Here is an 18,552-nt window from a genome sequence, read left to right on the forward strand (position 1 = left end):
GAGTTTCTTAAGTGTGTCAATGGAACTAGTAGACCCAAGATGAGTACATACATTGTTGATTTTATTCCTTGGTTTACTACATGCTTTTATTAGAAACTGGTAAAACCCTTCAATGGGATTGGAATATTCTATGGTCGTTTTGTGGAAGGACTTTTCCACTCACATGTCTTTTGTGGGTTATGTTGTGACTAAATTCATAATAATGTCTTGTTCCCATGTATGTGCCCATGTCTTGAAATTGTTAGAGCAATTACGGCGGGCTTATTTTGATAAGTTCCTTATGTTAATTGATGTTATGTTTTACAAGATTCATGTGGTGTTTTGCAAGGTTCACATGTCTTGTGTTGAACATACCCTACATGCTATGCATAATAATTTTTGGTCACATTCTTCTCATAATAATGATTACTTTTTCAAAGTGTTGGAGAAATTAAGTGAGCATCACGTTGACAACCCTGATTCTTTACTTGGTATGGTTCCTTGTAAGCTTCAAGAAAATGATCTTAAGATTGAGGTCTCCTTTGTTCTCATTGGTAAATTCGATTTTGAATGTGATAGTGGAAGTTGGTTCGTTGATTGTGATTGTGAGAACCATCTCCTTGTTAGTGAAATGTCTTTTTGGTTCCAAAGTGAAATCAACCGTTTGTACGGTACTATGATATTTGATTTGGACTCGCTCGATTTTGTAGGTGTACTTGATAGGGATTTGAGAACAAATCCTTCAAAAGAAGGAGGGGATGATGTGAATCCGGGTGTCCTAATGATGAACCAAAGAACCGGATTTGAGGACAAATCCTTACACAAAGAAGGAGAGGATGATGTGAATCCATGTATTCACAATCATAGAATAGAACGATGTCGAGGGCCATGGGTTGATTGGGGTCCGAGAAGAGGGTGGAGACATGACAAGGAGTCAAGCCGAATGTGGAGGTCTGTTCAAACGTCAATATTCCTACTGATACGGTGTACAAATGCTGATTCAAGACCACCATCGTCTTCATCGTCGAAATACCTTTGCGTGGGTACCTCACAAGCGCCAAACGGAGTTCGGATGAGAGAGATATGGCCGTTTGACTGAAGCCGCGCAATGCAGAATGAAACGCGCGGGCTGGCGATTTTGCAAGGGTAAAACGCCCGACCTGGCCTTTTGCGCGACTTGCGATTTTTGAACTCTTTTTGACTCTTTCGTTTAGCACTTTTATCCTCTAGTATAAATACTCATGTCTAGGGTTTTTGCTAGCAGCTTTGAACATTTTGTAAACCTACCAAAGACTCCATTGTGAGCATTCCTCTTCATCTTTGAAGATTTATCAAAATCCCTTGTGGTTGCATTTTAATCTATTGCCGGGCTTAGATTGAATGTTAAGGTATGCAATTCTAGTTCTTGTGTTGCTAGTTTTGTGGAACCATTAGATTATTGCTTTGGTGAAAGGTGCCTTGGGTTGTCTTCATTGTTTTGTAGAAGGTCCCTAGGTTCCAAGCATCTATCTAAATCATAACACATTCACCTTCTCCCTTTTCCACCATTTTTATTGTTTCATTTCTTGTTGAGTTTGTTTGGATTATTAAAATATTTACAAGAGCAAGTCCGGGGCAAACATATGTTTCTTGAATGCCTAAGATTCACATTAAAAATGCTCAAAACAAGACAAGGATTAAAACAAAGTACATATACTCCCTGCCACCTACGCCTATTTCTTTCCATCACTGTCAGAAGAAATCAAAAATTCAATAAGTTACTCCTCTGCCACCACGTATATACTCTCTATTCAACAAGATATCCATCTAAACCAAATTTTGAAAAAGAAAGAAACAGTAACTTAAAATACTCACAGCTCCTCCGTGACCTTAAAAGACAAAGGCAAGAACATAAAAAGAATTCAAATATATATATATAATATATATATATATATATATATATAGGGTTTTCATCTACTAAAAAAAGTCCTTAAGTATAGAAATACAGACCATATATGGACCGTCAGATATTGAGATTAATGGCCATGATCTGGAATGACTCCTCGTTTTTGTTGGGTCATAGTAAGACGGATTTGTGTCATGAGAGGGGTAAATTAGAAAAAAAAAAATTAGGAACCGTCACCTACCGTTTTAGTGGGCGGATTTTATGGCATTTATTAATATTGGCAGCAAAATACATTTTCATTTCATACGCTAGATATTAGGTGAGAGAGAGAAAAGGTTTATCATTTCTTCAAAGAAAATAACACAAAACCATTCACTCCTAAACCAAAAAACCCTAGTAATTTATTTCACACGCTTTAGCGAAATCGACGATATCTCTCAACAGCGACGCTTCTTTAGCGACAACGACCACTCGCTCTGCCGGAGCAGGGATCGTGGACGGAAAGGTTAATAAAACTTTCTAATAACTTCTATTTTTAGTTTTTGGGTCAAAATTGATTCACGATTTCTGGCATTTTTATTCGTTGTCCACAAGTTTATGAAAGGATGAAGGTGAACAAGAAAGAAGCACAAAACCAACCTCCGAAAAATGGTATTTGGTCGCCTAGATTTGGGTCATTTTTGTGTCGATTGTTTGGATTTTTAAATTTTGCCCTAATTTTCTAACCTTGGTTGTGGTTCGAATAGCCGCTCAATCTGGTTGGCGAACTTTGAAGAACAATTGACAGGGAATCATTGATGGCAAAGGCGAAAGCCTAAGCAAATATGAATGGTCCTGAAAAAGGTACTTACCGAGATGTCTTTTTCAGTAATGGAGAAATGTGAACTGAACTTTAATTTTTTTTTGGAAATGGGTAACATGACCTTAAATGTGGGTTTAGTTAAATTTCTTGGAAAAATAATTTTTATTAATAACTATTGGCATTTAATTTACAACACAATCGGAAATGAAATGGCAACACCAAAAATTGGAAAGGAATCTACTAAGGCTCCCACAATTGATGGATCCAATGTTTTAAAAGGTAATAGATTTACAGAAAAACTAAGAATGTCTCTCAGAATTTCATTTCATATACAAGAAACGTATTAGGTCATATATGTAACAGATTTGTGTCATGTTTACAAACTGTTAATGTTTCTATAAGTTGCATTCAATTCGGAATCACCTAAAATAAATGTATGGTCACTGATTAGCATTGGAATAGTTTTATGGGTTATGTAGTAGCAATATATTAATTAGGTCATGTTTGTATCACTTCTATGTCATAAGTGAAAAATATGAATTAGGTCATGTTTGTATCACTTTTATGTCATAAGTGACTGCAATGTTTATTTTCTCAGATGGAAGTCAACATGGGTGAGAGAAGGCCATTGGAATTGTCGACTATCGACTAGATATAAGGGTGTGCTTCAGTATTTAAGAGCTAAAAAGTATTGTGTTGAAGTTCGCCGAAAATAATCACAACTCCCTTTCCAATAAAACATCGACATCCAAACATTATGCAACAGACAACAAGAAAATGATGATCGACGTTGAAAAGATGATAGCAAGCTACAGAGCTTCTGTAGTGGCCATGTCATAAATTTTGGATTTAAAGTATGTTTCATTGTTATAATTATGTGCGTATTTAACATATGGGTTTTCAAACATTTTATTTCATCAATGGGTGATACTGTAAAATGACATTGGATTTTATTGTTTCTTCAAATTAGACGTTAATATGAATTATTTTTCTGACTCTATAACTGATGTGTAATTTTAGGTCTTTTTAAATCAGAATAGATATGCACTCAAGTTCACAAAATTATCCCTAATATTACCACTTCACTGCAAGAGTACAGCTTCGTGTGTAGTAATTTAAGGTGTCGATCTACAGGGAAGGTAAGTTTGTTTAACTCCAAATAAATAAAAATAACAATAAAGATGAATGTTTTTGTTTGAAGTTTGTTTTCTGAAAATGATGAAAAATAAAGTTGAATTCAATTTAACACAAGTGAGACAATTGCTACTCCAAACACTTGTAAACAAGACACGGATTAATCCTATGCATTCAATTTTATCTCTTACGTTTGGGACAATTTAAAATAAATCAACATGCAAGCACTGAACATGCTAAACATCAACTAGTCAAAGAATAGATAAACACTTACTCTTTAAACCAAATTCAATAATCCTAAGAACCCTACGGAAGCGCGAGATTCAAAGTACAATTGTAATTAAGATCAAAATCCATTATCAAGTTGTCATCTAAACAATTCCAATTGATAATTTATTACCACCACAATCCATCCCAATTCAAGCTGAAGAGGCATTAAATCAAGACTATAGAATTATCACTAAAGATGCACCTAAAGTAATAAATTCATTCAATCAAATAAGTAGTAATAACGAACACGAGATAAAAACGAGCATAGAATAAATCACGAAATCAAAATGTCATACTACGTGTTTGGAGTAACACAAGATTCTTAGCCTAACATAATTAAACCAAGAACAATGATAAATGGAGATAAAACCCTAGAAACCATGGAGTAAATTTGGAGTAGATGATGGCTGAATTTTCCTCCAAGCTTCTGACGTTTTTTTCTCTCGAAAGTGCCGCACTCTGCTCCAAAAAAAATGGCTTCTCCAATCGTCCAATGCTCTGTTTTCTCTCGTCAAAAATTGCCCCCTTGCTCAAAAGTGCCGTCCCCTTTTTATATCTTTCTTTTTCCTCCTTTTCCAAATAGAAGTAGTCGCCCATATCCCCTAAATCCTCAACTAAAATATTATTTAATTAATTTCTAGCATACGTGTATAGCTTTTACATTCAAAACAAATCAAACTCAAATCAAACTATATGCAACACGTATATCTCCAATTTGTACATATATCAATTATAAATAATAATTAAACTTTAATAATTAATTGATACATAATTTAATATAAACATTAGGAGATATCTTGGAGTAATGATTTACATCAAATACCCCCAAACTCAAGTTTTGCTCGTCCTCGAGCAAGATAAGCAATCAAGCACAAAAGTTTTCAAAAATTGGCAAGACTCATGAAATCCTCAAATTCATATCATAAAAACTCTCACAAGTCAAGAGATTACCTAAGCTAACTCCACATTATCCTTTGAACATGACTTAGAATGAAAGTATGAACACAAATCAGCTCCCTAAGATCTAGTTATCCAACAAGCAATCCAAGTCCAAGCAATGACTCTAGTGTCTCAAACCATCGTTGCTAAATCGTCAAAAGAAGTTCATTCGACTATTCTTTATTTTAAATCTATTTGGTCTTTTCACAAAACTCAAAGTAGAACTCATCAACAAAATGTGAATACCTTTGCACAAATCAAAAGGTCTTTATTTGTGGTTGTAATGGGGCTTTTGGTTAAGGTGAGATATCAAATTTGGTTAGTAGCTCATTCCACCAAAATCAAGAATACTAGCACATCTCATAGGACAACATCTCCCAAAGCTTTATAATAATTAAGAATGAAATTTCCACAGCTCACCACCCCCAAACTTAAGATTTTTCAACATAACAAATCACGCTACTACTTTTTTTTCTTTCTTTCGAGCACTAATTTGAATTTTTTTTTTGCCTTGGCTTTTTCTCTATGAACAGGCTGCCTCTTTTTTCTTTCGTTTTCTCTTTGGCAACTTTGCACTTTATTTCTCAAGCACAAATTGGATATTACATAACAAGCATCTAAACTTATGACCTTTTTTCTTGCCACCAACAGCAACTACCCAAAGATGTGCTAGCACCTCAATTTTAGTGACAAGGACTGAAAAGAAGGGCTAACAAAATGATATATAATGTAGGCTAGTATAGTGACTTCTAAATTTTAACAAAGAAATTAGGCTATAAAGCTCAAACTGGCTCGCTAGGGGTTCATGTAGGGTCAGGCATGTGATATTTTGGCAATGAGGCTTTTACTCCTAATGCCTAAATCATTTTTGTGCATCGATATTAACAAAATATAGTCAAGTCCTACTCAAATTATGCAAATTAACCATATAGATTTTTTAACTCATTTTTCAAAACCGAAATCGTTCTCTCTCCTTAGCTCAAGAAATCAGACACCAAAGAACACTACTCTTTCCTAAATTAACAAGTAAGACTATTTGTTCTCCAGAAGCAAGTAAGTGACAACTTAGTTCATAGCACAGGTTCACAAGAAAAGCGAAGTCCACTTAGTGACTCCCAACAAGTATGAGCAAGTAACAATCTATAGGAAATCATTCTAACATGCGCACACAGCAGAATTTCAACCCTCTCCCCCAAACTTAATTTCTACATTGTCCTCAAGGTAGAAGACAAATATAAGGTAGGTATAAAGATACTCCCCTGTCATTGTGGAGCTCATGGGTGGGTGGGTTGGGCGACTCTTTTTTCCAACAACAGAGATATGACCTCCATCTTCACTCCTACACAAAAAACAAAAATAAAAAATAAAAAATGCTCAATTCAAAATAAATATTGAGGGAAAGAATTGAGCAAACAAAACCCCCAATATATGAAAGCAAAAACAAAAGAACAATAAAAGACTTGGGTTGCCTCCCAATCAGCGCCTTTTTTTAATAGTCGTTGGCTCGACCTTCTTCATCCTCGGTCTACACTTTCGGACTCTCTAGTGTGACCACCTCTCTTGCTTCCTTACCACTTTCACCACCAAAATAGGCCTTCTCAACATTGATGGTCAGTTGCTCACCATTAATTCTGAATGTAACAGAGTTATTCTTTGCTCCAAGCAATACATCCCCCGTTGCTAGAAATGGTCTACCAAACAAAATTGGCACTTCTCTATCTTCTGGCATGTCGAGCACAATAAAATCAACGGGAATGATGAACTTATCGATTTTAACCAAGATATCCTCAACAATTCCAGTGGGCTTCACTATGGAGTGGTCAGCCAATTGTAGAGTGATGTCGATAGGCTCCATTCTTTCCTCCAAACCAATGGCACAAGTAGTTTTCAATGCCATCAGTGAGATCCCTAAACCTTGGTCCAATAAACACTTTGTGAAAATCGTGTTACCAATTTCACATGGTATGATGCAACCTCCTGGATCTCTTTTCTTCGTCGGCATGATTCCAGATATCAGGTGTGAGCAATTCATGCTCAATGCCACAATCCCCTCATCCTGAAGTTTCTCCTTGTTCGCCATCATGTCTTTGAAGAACTTGGAGAATCTCGGGAAATTGGTGAAAAGATCCACCAATGAGATGTCTACATTCACCTTTCTAATCACATTCATCATCCACTCAAAACTCTTTTCTTGCCGCACTCGCTTCTTTCTCGTGAATGGATATGGAGGCGGTGGAATGTCATTAGGAATACTGGACTTGCTCTTCTTAGGTTCTGTCTCATTGACCTTTTTGTCTTTCTCTCCTGCTGTAAGTCTTCCATTTAACTTAGATCCATCGCCTTGTTCCTTGCTGCCGGATGCAGCCTGTTCTTGACCATGTTGGGCATCTTGCACCAACGCGGGACTTCCCTTACATGCCTCGTCCACCCCTGCGTGTGAGGAATGTAAGCCTAACATCTCATCCGCCCCTGCGTGCGAGATGCCGGAAGTACCTTGGTCGTCCATTAAAGGCATTGAATCCAAATTTTTTCCGCTTCTCAAGGTGACTGCTTTGCAATGTTCATTTCCCTTGGGGTTGGGCACTGTATCACTTGGAATGGTGCCGGGAGTTCTTGTATGAGAAGCTGTAGCAAGCTGCCCAATTTGTGTTTCCAAATTCCTCATAGAAGCCTCGAGCTGACCAAACTTCTCAATTGTTTTCTCTTTGAAGAAATCATTCTCTTTTTGACTCTTGACATGAAAGCGAATATTTGTCCCATCTGATCTTCTAGTGATGGTTTCTTATCAAAACCAGGGGGTTGGGAGTTGTTTCGCCATTGGTACCCACCATTGTTACTTGACCCAGCTTGATTCCAATTCCCTTGTTGTTGAGGCTTCCAGTTCTGATTATTGTTGTTGAATTGACCTCCTTGGCTAAAACCTTGGCGGTTATTGCCTATGTAATTCACATCTTCAACTGTTTCTTGGGATTGGATCATTTGACATTGATCTGTGTGATGCCCACCTTGGCACAGTCCACATTTAACCATTGCAACAACTTGAGGTTGTGGGTTCAGCTGCATGGAAGATACTGCTTTAACCATCGATGTCATTTGGGTGCTAATATTAGCTAGTTGTGCCTCAACCGCAGTCATTCTTTCAGATTCTACTGAAGCTCCAAAGGTATTTCCTTTCTTCTCAACCGCTCTCCTTGGATTGTACCAGTTTCTTTGATTATATGCTAGTTTTTGAAACAGTGTCCTCACTTCCTCATGTGTCTTATTATCAAGATCTCCACCAGTACTTGCATTTATAAGTCCCATGCGTTCATTGTTTAAGCCTTGGTAAAATTTGACAAGATCACGGCCAGGAGCAAGACCATGGCTAGGACACTTTCTCAACATCTCAGTAAACCTTTTCCATGCTTCAGCAAAAGATTCATCATCTTGCTGCCGAAAAGATGTGATGGCATCCCTCAATCTCTCGATCTTCATTGGTGAATTATATTCCAGGAGAAACTTGGATTTCAGATCTTCAAAAGTCGCCACATTGTACCCTGGAAGTGAGTCGTACCACTCTCGTGCTTTGTCTCTCAACGAAAAAGGAAAGAGAGCTCTCTTGATATTATCATGTGGCACATTCGCAGGTCTATGGTTCATGGTCAACTCATAGAATGCATTGAGGTGGCTTATGGGCTCTTCGTCTTCACGGCCATGGAACAAGGTGCCACCATTCACCAAGCTGATGTAGTGAGATGGGATGCTGATGTTATCCGTAGCATAGGCGAAATTTCCCGGGTGATCAACTCCCGGTCTGACAGTATCGCCGAACTTTTCCGCAGGAGGAGCATTGTTATTGTTTTCGGCCATCGACTCAGCTTCTGAATCACTGCTACTACTCTCAAAATTTGTTTTAAAAATTGGATTTTCTCTCACTGGACTCTGATAGTCCTGATGTGTATCAATCACAGATGAATTCTGTCCTCTTCTATGATGTATCAATAACCCAAATTGCGGTGTACCCTTAGATCTGGTTCGCATCCACTGTTTTTTTTTTCAATTTTCTAGAATACCTACACAACAGAAAAGAAACCAAGCACAACTCAAATATACCAATTCTACCGAAAGCGAGATTCTCGACAACTTCGGGGTTAGTCTTAGAAAAAATGTGTGTTGGAATGTGTACTAGCAAACTTTTAAAGATAAAAAAGAAGAAAAGAAAAAAAAGAAAAAAGAAAAAAACACAAGGAGTTAGAAAGATACTACCACAAATAAATCACTCCTTCGTCTTCGAGTCCAGACGTGGTAGATGGCTATCACGCGTAAGAACACGAATTAAGTACCTATAAAATAAAATTAAAAAAATTAAATAAAAATAAAACAGAAAGTTAAACAACCTATTGCCTTCCCCGGCAACGGCGCCAAAACTTGATGTGTAATTTTAGGTCTTTTTAAATCAGAATAGATATTTACTCAAGTTCACAAAATTATCCCTAATATTACCACTTCACTGCAAGAGTACAGCTTCGTGTGTAGTAATTTAAGGTGTCGATCCACAGGAAGGTAAGTTTGTTTGACTCCAAATAAATAAAAATAACAGTAAAGATGAATGTTTTTGTTTGAAGTTTGTTTTCTGAAAATGATGAAAAATAAAGTTGAATTCAATTTAACACAAGTGAGACAATTGCTACTCCAAACACTTGTAAACAAGACACGGATTAATCCTATGCATTCAATTTTATCTCTTACGTTCGGGACAATTTAAAATAAATCAACATGCAAGCACTGAACATGCTAAACATCAACTAGTCAAAGAATAGCTAAACACTTACTCTTTAAACCAAATTCAATAATCCTAAGAACCCTACGGAAGCGCGAGATTCAAAGTACAAAGTACAATTGTAATTAAGATCAAAATCCATTATCAAGTTGTCATCTAAACAATTCCAATTGATAATTTATTACCACCACAATCCATCCCAATTCAAGCTAAAGAGGCATTAAATCAAAACTATAGAATTATCACTAAAGATGCACCTAAAGTAATAAATTCATTCAATCAAATAAGTAGTAATAACGAACACGAGATAAAAACGAGCATAGAATAAATCACGAAATCAAAATGTCATACTACGTGTTTGGAGTAACACAAGATTCTTAGCCTAACATAATTAACCAAGAACAATGATAAATGGAGATAAAACCCTAGAAACCATGGAGTAAATTTGGAGTAGATGATGGCTGAATTTTCCTCCAAGCTTCTGACGTTTTTTTCTCTCGAAAGCGCACTCTGCTCCAAAAAAATGGCTGCTCCAATCGTCCAATGCTCTGTTTTCTCTCGTCAAAAATTGCCCCCTTGCTCAAAAGTGCCGTCCCCATTTTATATCTTTCTTTTTTCTCCTTTTCCAAATAGAAGTAGTCGCCCATATCCCCTAAATCCTCAACTAAAATATTATTTAATTAATTTCTAGCATACGTGTATAGCTTTTACATTCAAAACAAATCAAACTCAAATCAAACTATATGCAACACGTATATCTCCAATTTGTACATATATCAATTAAAAATAATAATTAAACTTTAATAATTAATTGATACATAATTTAATATAAACATTAGGAGAAATCTTGGAGTAAAGTTAACATTATTTGATTTACATCAATAACCAAGGTAAAATATGATGGTTGTTTGATCTCTTCTTAAAAGTAAAAACACAATATAAGATGACTCTATGTCATACTTCGTACATGTTAGAGTCATTTTGGGCAAAAAAGATAAAAATAAAATCATTAATTTCTTGTGGGAAATTTTGTACAATAACCAAGCAACTTGTGAGAAAAAAAAATATATGCATGTAAGAGTCATAATAAGCATAATCAGGGAAAAAAAATAATAGTATATGAGAATTCATACATTGGGTCATAATAAATGAATATTTGGGTCATAGCATCGTATGGTTAATTTGTGTCATAATAAACCAACATTTGGGTCATTATATAACACTAAGGAGTACCAGAATGCGTCATACACATCTGATCGAAATGTTCGTAACAAACAAACTGAAGTAAAATACAAGATTATTCTCATGTTTTTGACATATTAAAAATACACAAACAATAACCCAAACATCATCCATTCTTTGGGTCATACTAAATGAATATTTGGGTCATGTCAACTTATGAATAAATTGGGTCATAATAATCCAATATTCGAGTCATTACATAAAACTACCGAGTACCAGGATGCCTCATACAAATCTGAACGAACTGAGTAATTTCAAACAACTTGACAATGCAAATAAAATGGAGTCCAATAAAAAACTTAAACAGACGTTACTTCAAAAAAGAGACTACATGGCATCAAACTTCAAAATTTCTTCTAGACCGCCTCTTTTCTTTCTCTTTGAATTTGTCGCAATTCCTTGAATCGCGATGATCCCACTCCTGACATTTCTTGCATTGACGCAAAGGCTTGCTCTTAAGCTTCAAAGCCTTCTCCACTCTAGAGGGGACTCTACTACCAGATCCCTTCGTGCTGACGACTTCTGGTGGGTGAACATCTACTTCTTGGGTGCCTCTGCCCTAGGCGTGCACACGGTTCAGGAACCGGCGGTTCACGGTTCATGAAATGCATGAACTGGAACCAGCCCGCCTAGGGTCCCGGTGGTTCCGGTTAAAAAAATCGGCGGTTCAAAACCACCAGTTTTCGGCCTGAACCGGCGGTTCCGGGCCGGTTCGGCGTTTCGGCCATTTTTTTTTTGCATTTTTCGATTAAATTACGACTCCAACGTGTAATATTTATTCAACTTAAAATTAAATTACATTTCACTTTCGAAAGTTGCATCATTATATACAGTGTTCCCCTTTTTCGTCGGTGAGTTTTGGTGATGAGACAACTATTTTGTTTTGCATTAATTGTATTTGTTTATGCATGAAATCTGCGTAAATAAAATTCAAAAAAGTACGATGAAAGTTGCAATTTTATTGAAATTACACGTTTACAAGTTACAACAATTACAAATCAAAACATTTAAATACAAGTTACAACAATTAAAACTTTACAAGTTACAACAATTACAAATCGAGACTACTACTAGTCAACAACGAAGCTAATTAAAAATGACAAAAAAAGACTTAGAAGTTCTTATTAAAAAAATTATACGTATATATACTCCTAATCGGCTAAGGAAATCTTTGTACATAAGTAAATCAAGGACACCTTTAGCAATTCAACTTTAAATGTTGAGTTTAGTCTAACAATCAACAATTATAGTAGAATTGTCAAAAGTTTCCCAGATTTAGCCGTATAAAGAAATCTACTTCATCGACTAGAGTATATACAAATACAATTATGTAATTGTATTTGCATATTTTTAAAATAGAAACAAATGGGAAAAAAGAAATAAAGGAAAAAGGACTTGAACTCAACTTAAATTTTAAATTTAAGTTGAGATGCCTACGTATCCCCAATACTCATTTTCATTAGGGAATCAAAGCCCACGTAGTTCTCTTACTTTACTTACCTATTTGGCTTGGCCGGCGGTGGCTTACGGTTGGCCTAAGATTCATCCCCGGTGAATTCATCTTGTGATCCCTCCTGACGATCATCCCAATCATTTTCTTGTTCTCTGAAGTCGGCTTTGGCCCATTCATCAAGTAACATCACGGCTTCCATATTTTTCGCCGAGAGCTTACATCTTGATTCATCCAACACACGCGAGCCAACACTAAAAGCGGACTCGACGGCGACAGTGGAAGCCGGAACAGAGAAAATCTCATTGGCCATTGACGCAAGGATGGGAAAATATTTCTCGTGGGTTCCCCACCAATCGAGGACGTCGATTTGGGCGGGAGGAGTAGGAATTTCATCACCAAATGAAAAGAGTGAATCGAAATATAAATCCAATTCACTTACCATACCTGAGCTCCTTCCGCCGATGCTGTAGCTGTATAGGTCGGCTAGTTGGGACGCGGTGTCGGGGTCATCATAATCGGCTTGAAATGCAAAGCCACAGTTATGTTGTGGAGGAGGGGGGGTCTTCTGACTTGGTGGGTGTTGTTATACTTAGTTTCATATTCGGTGTAGAGAGCGCGCAAGTTATACTCGAAGGTTTGTTGGACAATGGACCTGTTCGGGAGGGTTATTTGAAAGGTTTCTGAGAGGTCTACTCCAAATTCGTCACCAGTATCGGATTGGATTCCTTGAAGGGGGCCAAGATCAATTGAACTCAAATTGTTATAATAAAACTCCAAAATCCTAGAGGTACCAACTAATTTCCATTTTGGATCCAATACCTTTGCAATAAAAAACACGGTTGGAACCTCACTGAAATACTTGAGCCATTTTTCAATCATGTAATATAAGGCACACATTAACTCAGGGGAAGAGGAAGCATTTTTCATTGCAGTTTTAAAACCAAGGGATATGAACATGCAATGCTCTAAAACACGAACAGCAGTGCAGTAATAAACACCCGACAATTCAACAGTGGCATTTTTAAAATTTTTAAACAATTTAAATAAAGCCACACTATGTTCCCAACAACTATGCGAAAGATATAAATCATGAACGGGATAGGTTCTATAAAAATCACATAAAGCATCTTTATTTGTCAAAGTAGAATTCAGATAATCATATGTCGAATTCCATCTATGAGACACATCCATAGTAAAATTCGTATACCTGACATTCTTTTGATGACAATATTTCTTCCATGCTTTGCCAATAGCTGGCTTTTGATGGATTAATCTAACTGCAGTTCTAATAGGAGAAACATGCTTCTGCCATAATTCAAGCACATCTTGTACACATAAATTTAAAATATGACAAATGCATCGTTGATGAAAATACTTACCTCCAATTATCGGTGTACAAGCAGCAATCAAATCGCCAATACTTACGGTGTTGGCAGTTGCATTATCAAAACCGATAGAAAATATCTTGTTGCATAATTGAAACTCATTTAAAATTTGTATAATCAAAGAAGCAATTTCGGGTGCAGTGTGTGGAGTTTCAAATTCTCTAAAACCTATTAAACGCCTGTTTAAAGTCCAACTATTGTCCACAAAGTGAACCGTAATGCCCATGTATGAATGACGGTTAAAACAATCCGTCCACACATCGGAGCAAATGTTCACTTTGTGGCCCAAGTTGACTAAATAACGTGATAAATCTACCTTTTTCTCCAAACATTGCCGAACAGTAGATCGTTGCACGGTCATTCTTCCAATTCTCTTGATTGCTACGTTCAAACCACTTTGCATAGTAACCTCAAATTTTTTGTCATCATAAACGTTAAAAGGAAAGTGCTTCATTGCCGCCCATCTAGTCATAACATCAGAAAAAAATATTTGATCATATTTAAACAGAGGCGTACCTGACGAACCCGAGCCGCCGGGCCCAGGTTGGAAGTTGAGTTGGGTTTGGGTAGAGGTAATGCCACATTCTACTGGATGCTTCATCACCAAATGGCGCCGGAGGGTGCCATATCCTCCACCACTCGCAAATTTGTACACTTTATCGCAATAGTTGCAGTAAGCATGAAACGCCGATGTCTCTTCTTGAGAGGTCGGATCACGAGGACTTGGAATCACCACCGAGACCTTCTTGTAGTGTTTGACAAAAATGTCAGATTTCAAAGCTTTTGCCGTGTTAGTGGGTGGAGGAGGGGGAGGCATCTCCTCATTTCCGTCGGTGCTAGACGGAATACGAGAATGAGATCTATCCTCGTCGTTGGTATCCGAGTCCGACGATATACCAACGTCGAACTCGTCAGCTTGTTGGGAACCACCTCCCCTACCCCCCCCTTGTTGCATTTCAGCGAGTAGCATGGCGGTCCTATGATCTTCTTCTATCTACAAATATTATATAAGTTGAAGTTATAAGTATGAACGCAAAAAAAAAATATGAACTCAATTTTATGAAATTATGAAATATGAATTGGAAAAATAATTTTTCATTACTTACTTGCATGCGTTCAGCCTGTACTCGGGACACCTCTTCCATAATTTCTCGACGACTAGGTCGCCTTGATTTTGAGGGACGACTAGTACTTTGATCTTGAGCAATACCCTTGCCCCGATCATCACGGCCCGATCCACCACGAGAAGAAGACATATTGAATTATTGATAAATGAAAGTAAAGTAGTATGGATGAAATATGTATGGAGTATGAAATAAGTGGTAAAGTACGAGCACAATAACAAATATAATAGTGAGAGTGTGAGTCGAGCGAGACAAGTGCGTATTAGAATGTAGAAACTAGTAAACAACTTGAGCAATTAGAAAGAATGAGGAGAAAATAGAGAAATGGAGATTGAGATAAGGAAATCCCTGTTAACACAAGAATGGGGTGAGTAGAAATGAGGGGGAAGTGGGGTATTTATAGGAGTAAAATAAGAAGGAAAAAAAATTCAAATTTTGAATTCAGCGTAAACCGCCGGTTCGGTCCACGGTTTTGCACCGAAAACTGCCAGTTTCTGACCGGTTTTGCAGTCCTACACACTGCAGCCTATGCCCTACGCCTGAAAAATAGCTGGAACCGGCGGAAACCGGCGGTTTTTGTCAGAAACCGTCGGTTTTCTTAACCGTGCCTGAAACCCTTCAAACCCTATGCCGGAAAATTATTGTTTGAACCGTTGAACCGCCGGTTCAAACTGGCTTCACGGTTCATGAAACCTTTGACCCTTAATCGGCCAGTTGGAACCGGCAAACCGCCGGACGGTTCAAATCGCCGGTTCCGGTTCATGAACCTGCGGTTAACCGCCGGGCCGGTTCGCTTTGTGCACGCCTACTCTGCCCCATAAAAGTCCTCTATTAGTTTCTTCTTTTGTGCTGTAGACATTACTACGCCATCATAAAAAATCTGATGCTTTCTTTACGAACTAACCACATAAATCATACATAGGTAAAATCAGAGCATATAATAGAACGTATCATACAAATGCCAAAAATGTGTCATACAAGTTAAATTACAAAAATTCAAAAAATAAAAACGTTAATGAGTCATGCTAAACAAGTAATTATCTCATAACAAATGAATTAAAATTGACAACATTTCCCAAAAAAATGAAATGCAAACATAACGTCAAGCGACATAAAACATTGTTGCGATAAAATATACAACCAAGCCATTGAGATATGTCGAAAACTATAATACAAAAATTTCACAACAGAACTTGTGTTTTCTACAACGTCATCGGAGAATGATTGATTGTCTCCCAGCGAAGAAGGATCTACTACGGTTTCCATTTATGGAGAAACGGTACAATAAATTTATGCCACAAAAAACAACTAAAATGAAAATTGATATTGTTAAACAGAATCAGAAAAAATTAAGAAAATGAATTTACATATTAAATAATGAAAACCGACTAAAGAAATTAATTAGGATATACTCCCTCCGTCCCGTGCTACTCGCACGTTTGCTTTTCGGCTCGTCACAAAGTCCTTACACTATTTATAATTTAAGTTAGAATTAATGCATTTAATTAATATGTTAGTTTAAGTTAAGAGCTCTTTTATTAAGTGATGTCTCATTACACCTAAAATTCTTTTTTAATTATACAAAAAAATCAATCTCAAATTTACGGCCTAAAATAAAAAGTGCGAGTAGCATGAAACTGATATGAACCTAAATTACTGATGAAATAAACGGCGGCAGAGTGTAGAATAATATTAACAACACATACGAATCAGACAAGAAAATGATCGCATATGAAACAATAATAATGGCAGATCTATTGAAGAAGATGTAAAATCTGCAGGAGATGAAGAAGATAAAAAATAACTCCCCAATCACGGAAGGAATTGTTAATGGAAAGAGAGACATGCATCATTATAGGAATTGGAATAACAATCTAATGAGCTAGAATGACACTATTAACCTTTTAGGATTATAAGTGAATAAAAAAAAGAAACTTGCGTAAATTTTTAAGCCATTAGATCTTCTCATCTCAAGATTAAAACACCTAATCCTATGGTCTAAAATCGACCTTCATTTCTGGATTTAAAGTGATACATGTTTGGATCATTTCCCTTGGAGATGATAAAAATAAAAATGCATTTAAATCCAGAAATGCAGCCCAAATCTTGGCCATAGGATTAGATGATCTAATGGTCAATAATTAACCAAAAACACGGAAGGTCATAATTAAGCAATTTTAGGTCATATTATAATATTTGGGTTTAATGTCATGCTAAGATCATTTTAGGTCATACTTTGTTAACATGACCTAAATATTAACTAACTATGACCTAAAAGTGTCCTACGTATGATATTGTTTTGCGTTTCTGTATTTAAATCTTGTTTTGCATATATATACAGAAACTAGATTTAAATACGAAAACACAGAACAATATCATACGTAGGACATTTTTAGGTCATAGTTAATTAATTTTTAAGTCATGCTAACAAAGCATGACCTAAAATGATCATTGCATGACATTATATTTCCCAACTTCACTTTCAGTCAAAAACTAAAAGTTAGAAGAAATAAAAAAGAAGAAATAAACGAATAAACCATTACCCCTATTTCCTATTCTTCCCACACGTACACAGCCATCCCATTAAGTAAAACCAACACATGTATATGTATTAGTATATTCCCAACTCCTCAATAATCCTAAAAGATAAAAGCACAACCCAATAAAAGGATTTATAAATATGCATCATATTTATAACAGAATGAAGAATATAACAATTAAAAAGGGATTACTACTCCCCAACATCACACGCCTATACATAAAAAAGAAAAGAGAAGTAATTAAATAGTACACTCTCATCCACGAACACGTACCCTCTCCATTTGTTCCTACATTACACCCAAAACAGGTACAACAAGCTCTCCGGAAAAATTCTATTTTTAGTAATGCATGTTAATGGAATTTCATTTTAATGTAGCTCTTTAGTCGAATTCCGACTGAGGGAGTGACGCATAACCGTTATGCGTAGTTAATAGAGAGACGCATAACCATTATGCGTCTTTATTAAGTGACGCATAAGCATTGTGCGTCTTTCCCTAGCGTCGCAAAACACTTATGCGTCTTTCACTAGCGACGCATAACGCTCGTCTTCCGTCGCGTTTTAAAAACAGGCAGAAGGCAGAAGCATCTCAGAAACAAACAGAGCAGAAGCAGCGAAGCTAACCAAGCGACGAAATCGTAGCAATTTCCGACGAATCCCAGCAATTTCCGGCGAATTTCCACCATTTTGCAACCATATTCCGGTAATTGTTCTTCAATTTGGCTAAATACATCATTTATTGCTTAATTTGTGCATGTTTTCCGTAATTTAGCAAAATTAGGGTTTATGATGAAATTGATGGATTTTTGGTCGATTTTTGTTGTTTTGTTGCCTATAATTAGGGATTATGATGAAATTAGGGGTTATGATGAAATTGATGGAATTTTTGGTCGATTTTTCATAATTTGTGTATTTCATATGCATATAATTTAGCAAAATTAGGGTTTATGACAAAATTGATGGATTTGTTGGTCGATTTTCCGTAATTTGTGTATTTCATATGCAAATAATTAAATGGGTAGAAGCAGTTGATTAAGTTTT

General features: G+C 36.5%; 1 protein-coding gene, 1 long non-coding RNA gene and 1 other non-coding gene across 3 annotated transcripts; 2 read left to right on the forward strand and 1 right to left on the reverse strand.

Moving 5' to 3' along the window:
- The first annotated feature begins 2,200 nt into the window (after positions 1–2,200).
- LOC121741339 lies at positions 2,201–3,514 on the forward strand. Its single transcript, XR_006037837.1, has 3 exons — positions 2,201–2,515; positions 2,611–2,707; positions 3,265–3,514. It is a non-coding gene; the product is annotated as an uncharacterized LOC121741339 (long non-coding RNA).
- Positions 3,515–6,534: 3,020 nt separating this feature from the next.
- On the reverse strand, positions 6,535–7,674 carry LOC121810573. The gene is made up of 2 exons (XM_042211337.1): positions 7,503–7,674; positions 6,535–7,379 (listed from the first exon to the last, which is right to left on the reverse strand). The coding sequence occupies exons 1-2, from the start codon at positions 7,672–7,674 to the stop codon at positions 6,535–6,537; spliced, it is 1,017 nt and encodes a 338-aa protein (XP_042067271.1).
- A 690-nt stretch (positions 7,675–8,364) lies between these two features.
- LOC121742819 lies at positions 8,365–8,471 on the forward strand. The gene has a single exon (XR_006038155.1). It is a non-coding gene; the product is annotated as a small nucleolar RNA R71 (small nucleolar RNA).
- Positions 8,472–18,552: the final 10,081 nt, after the last annotated feature.

Source organism: Salvia splendens, chromosome 7, assembly GCF_004379255.2.
Source record: "Salvia splendens isolate huo1 chromosome 7, SspV2, whole genome shotgun sequence".
In the NCBI taxonomy this organism is placed as follows: Eukaryota; Viridiplantae; Streptophyta; class Magnoliopsida; order Lamiales; family Lamiaceae; genus Salvia; species Salvia splendens.

Coding starts and splice junctions, on each gene's coding strand:
- LOC121810573 (XM_042211337.1), bottom strand. CDS start 7,674: ATGAGGAATTTGGAAACACAAATTGGGCAGCTTGCTACAGCTTCTCAT. Junction 7,380..7,502: donor GCCTTTAATGGACGACCAAG/GTACTTCCGGCA, acceptor AACATGGTCAAG/AACAGGCTGCATCCGGCAGC.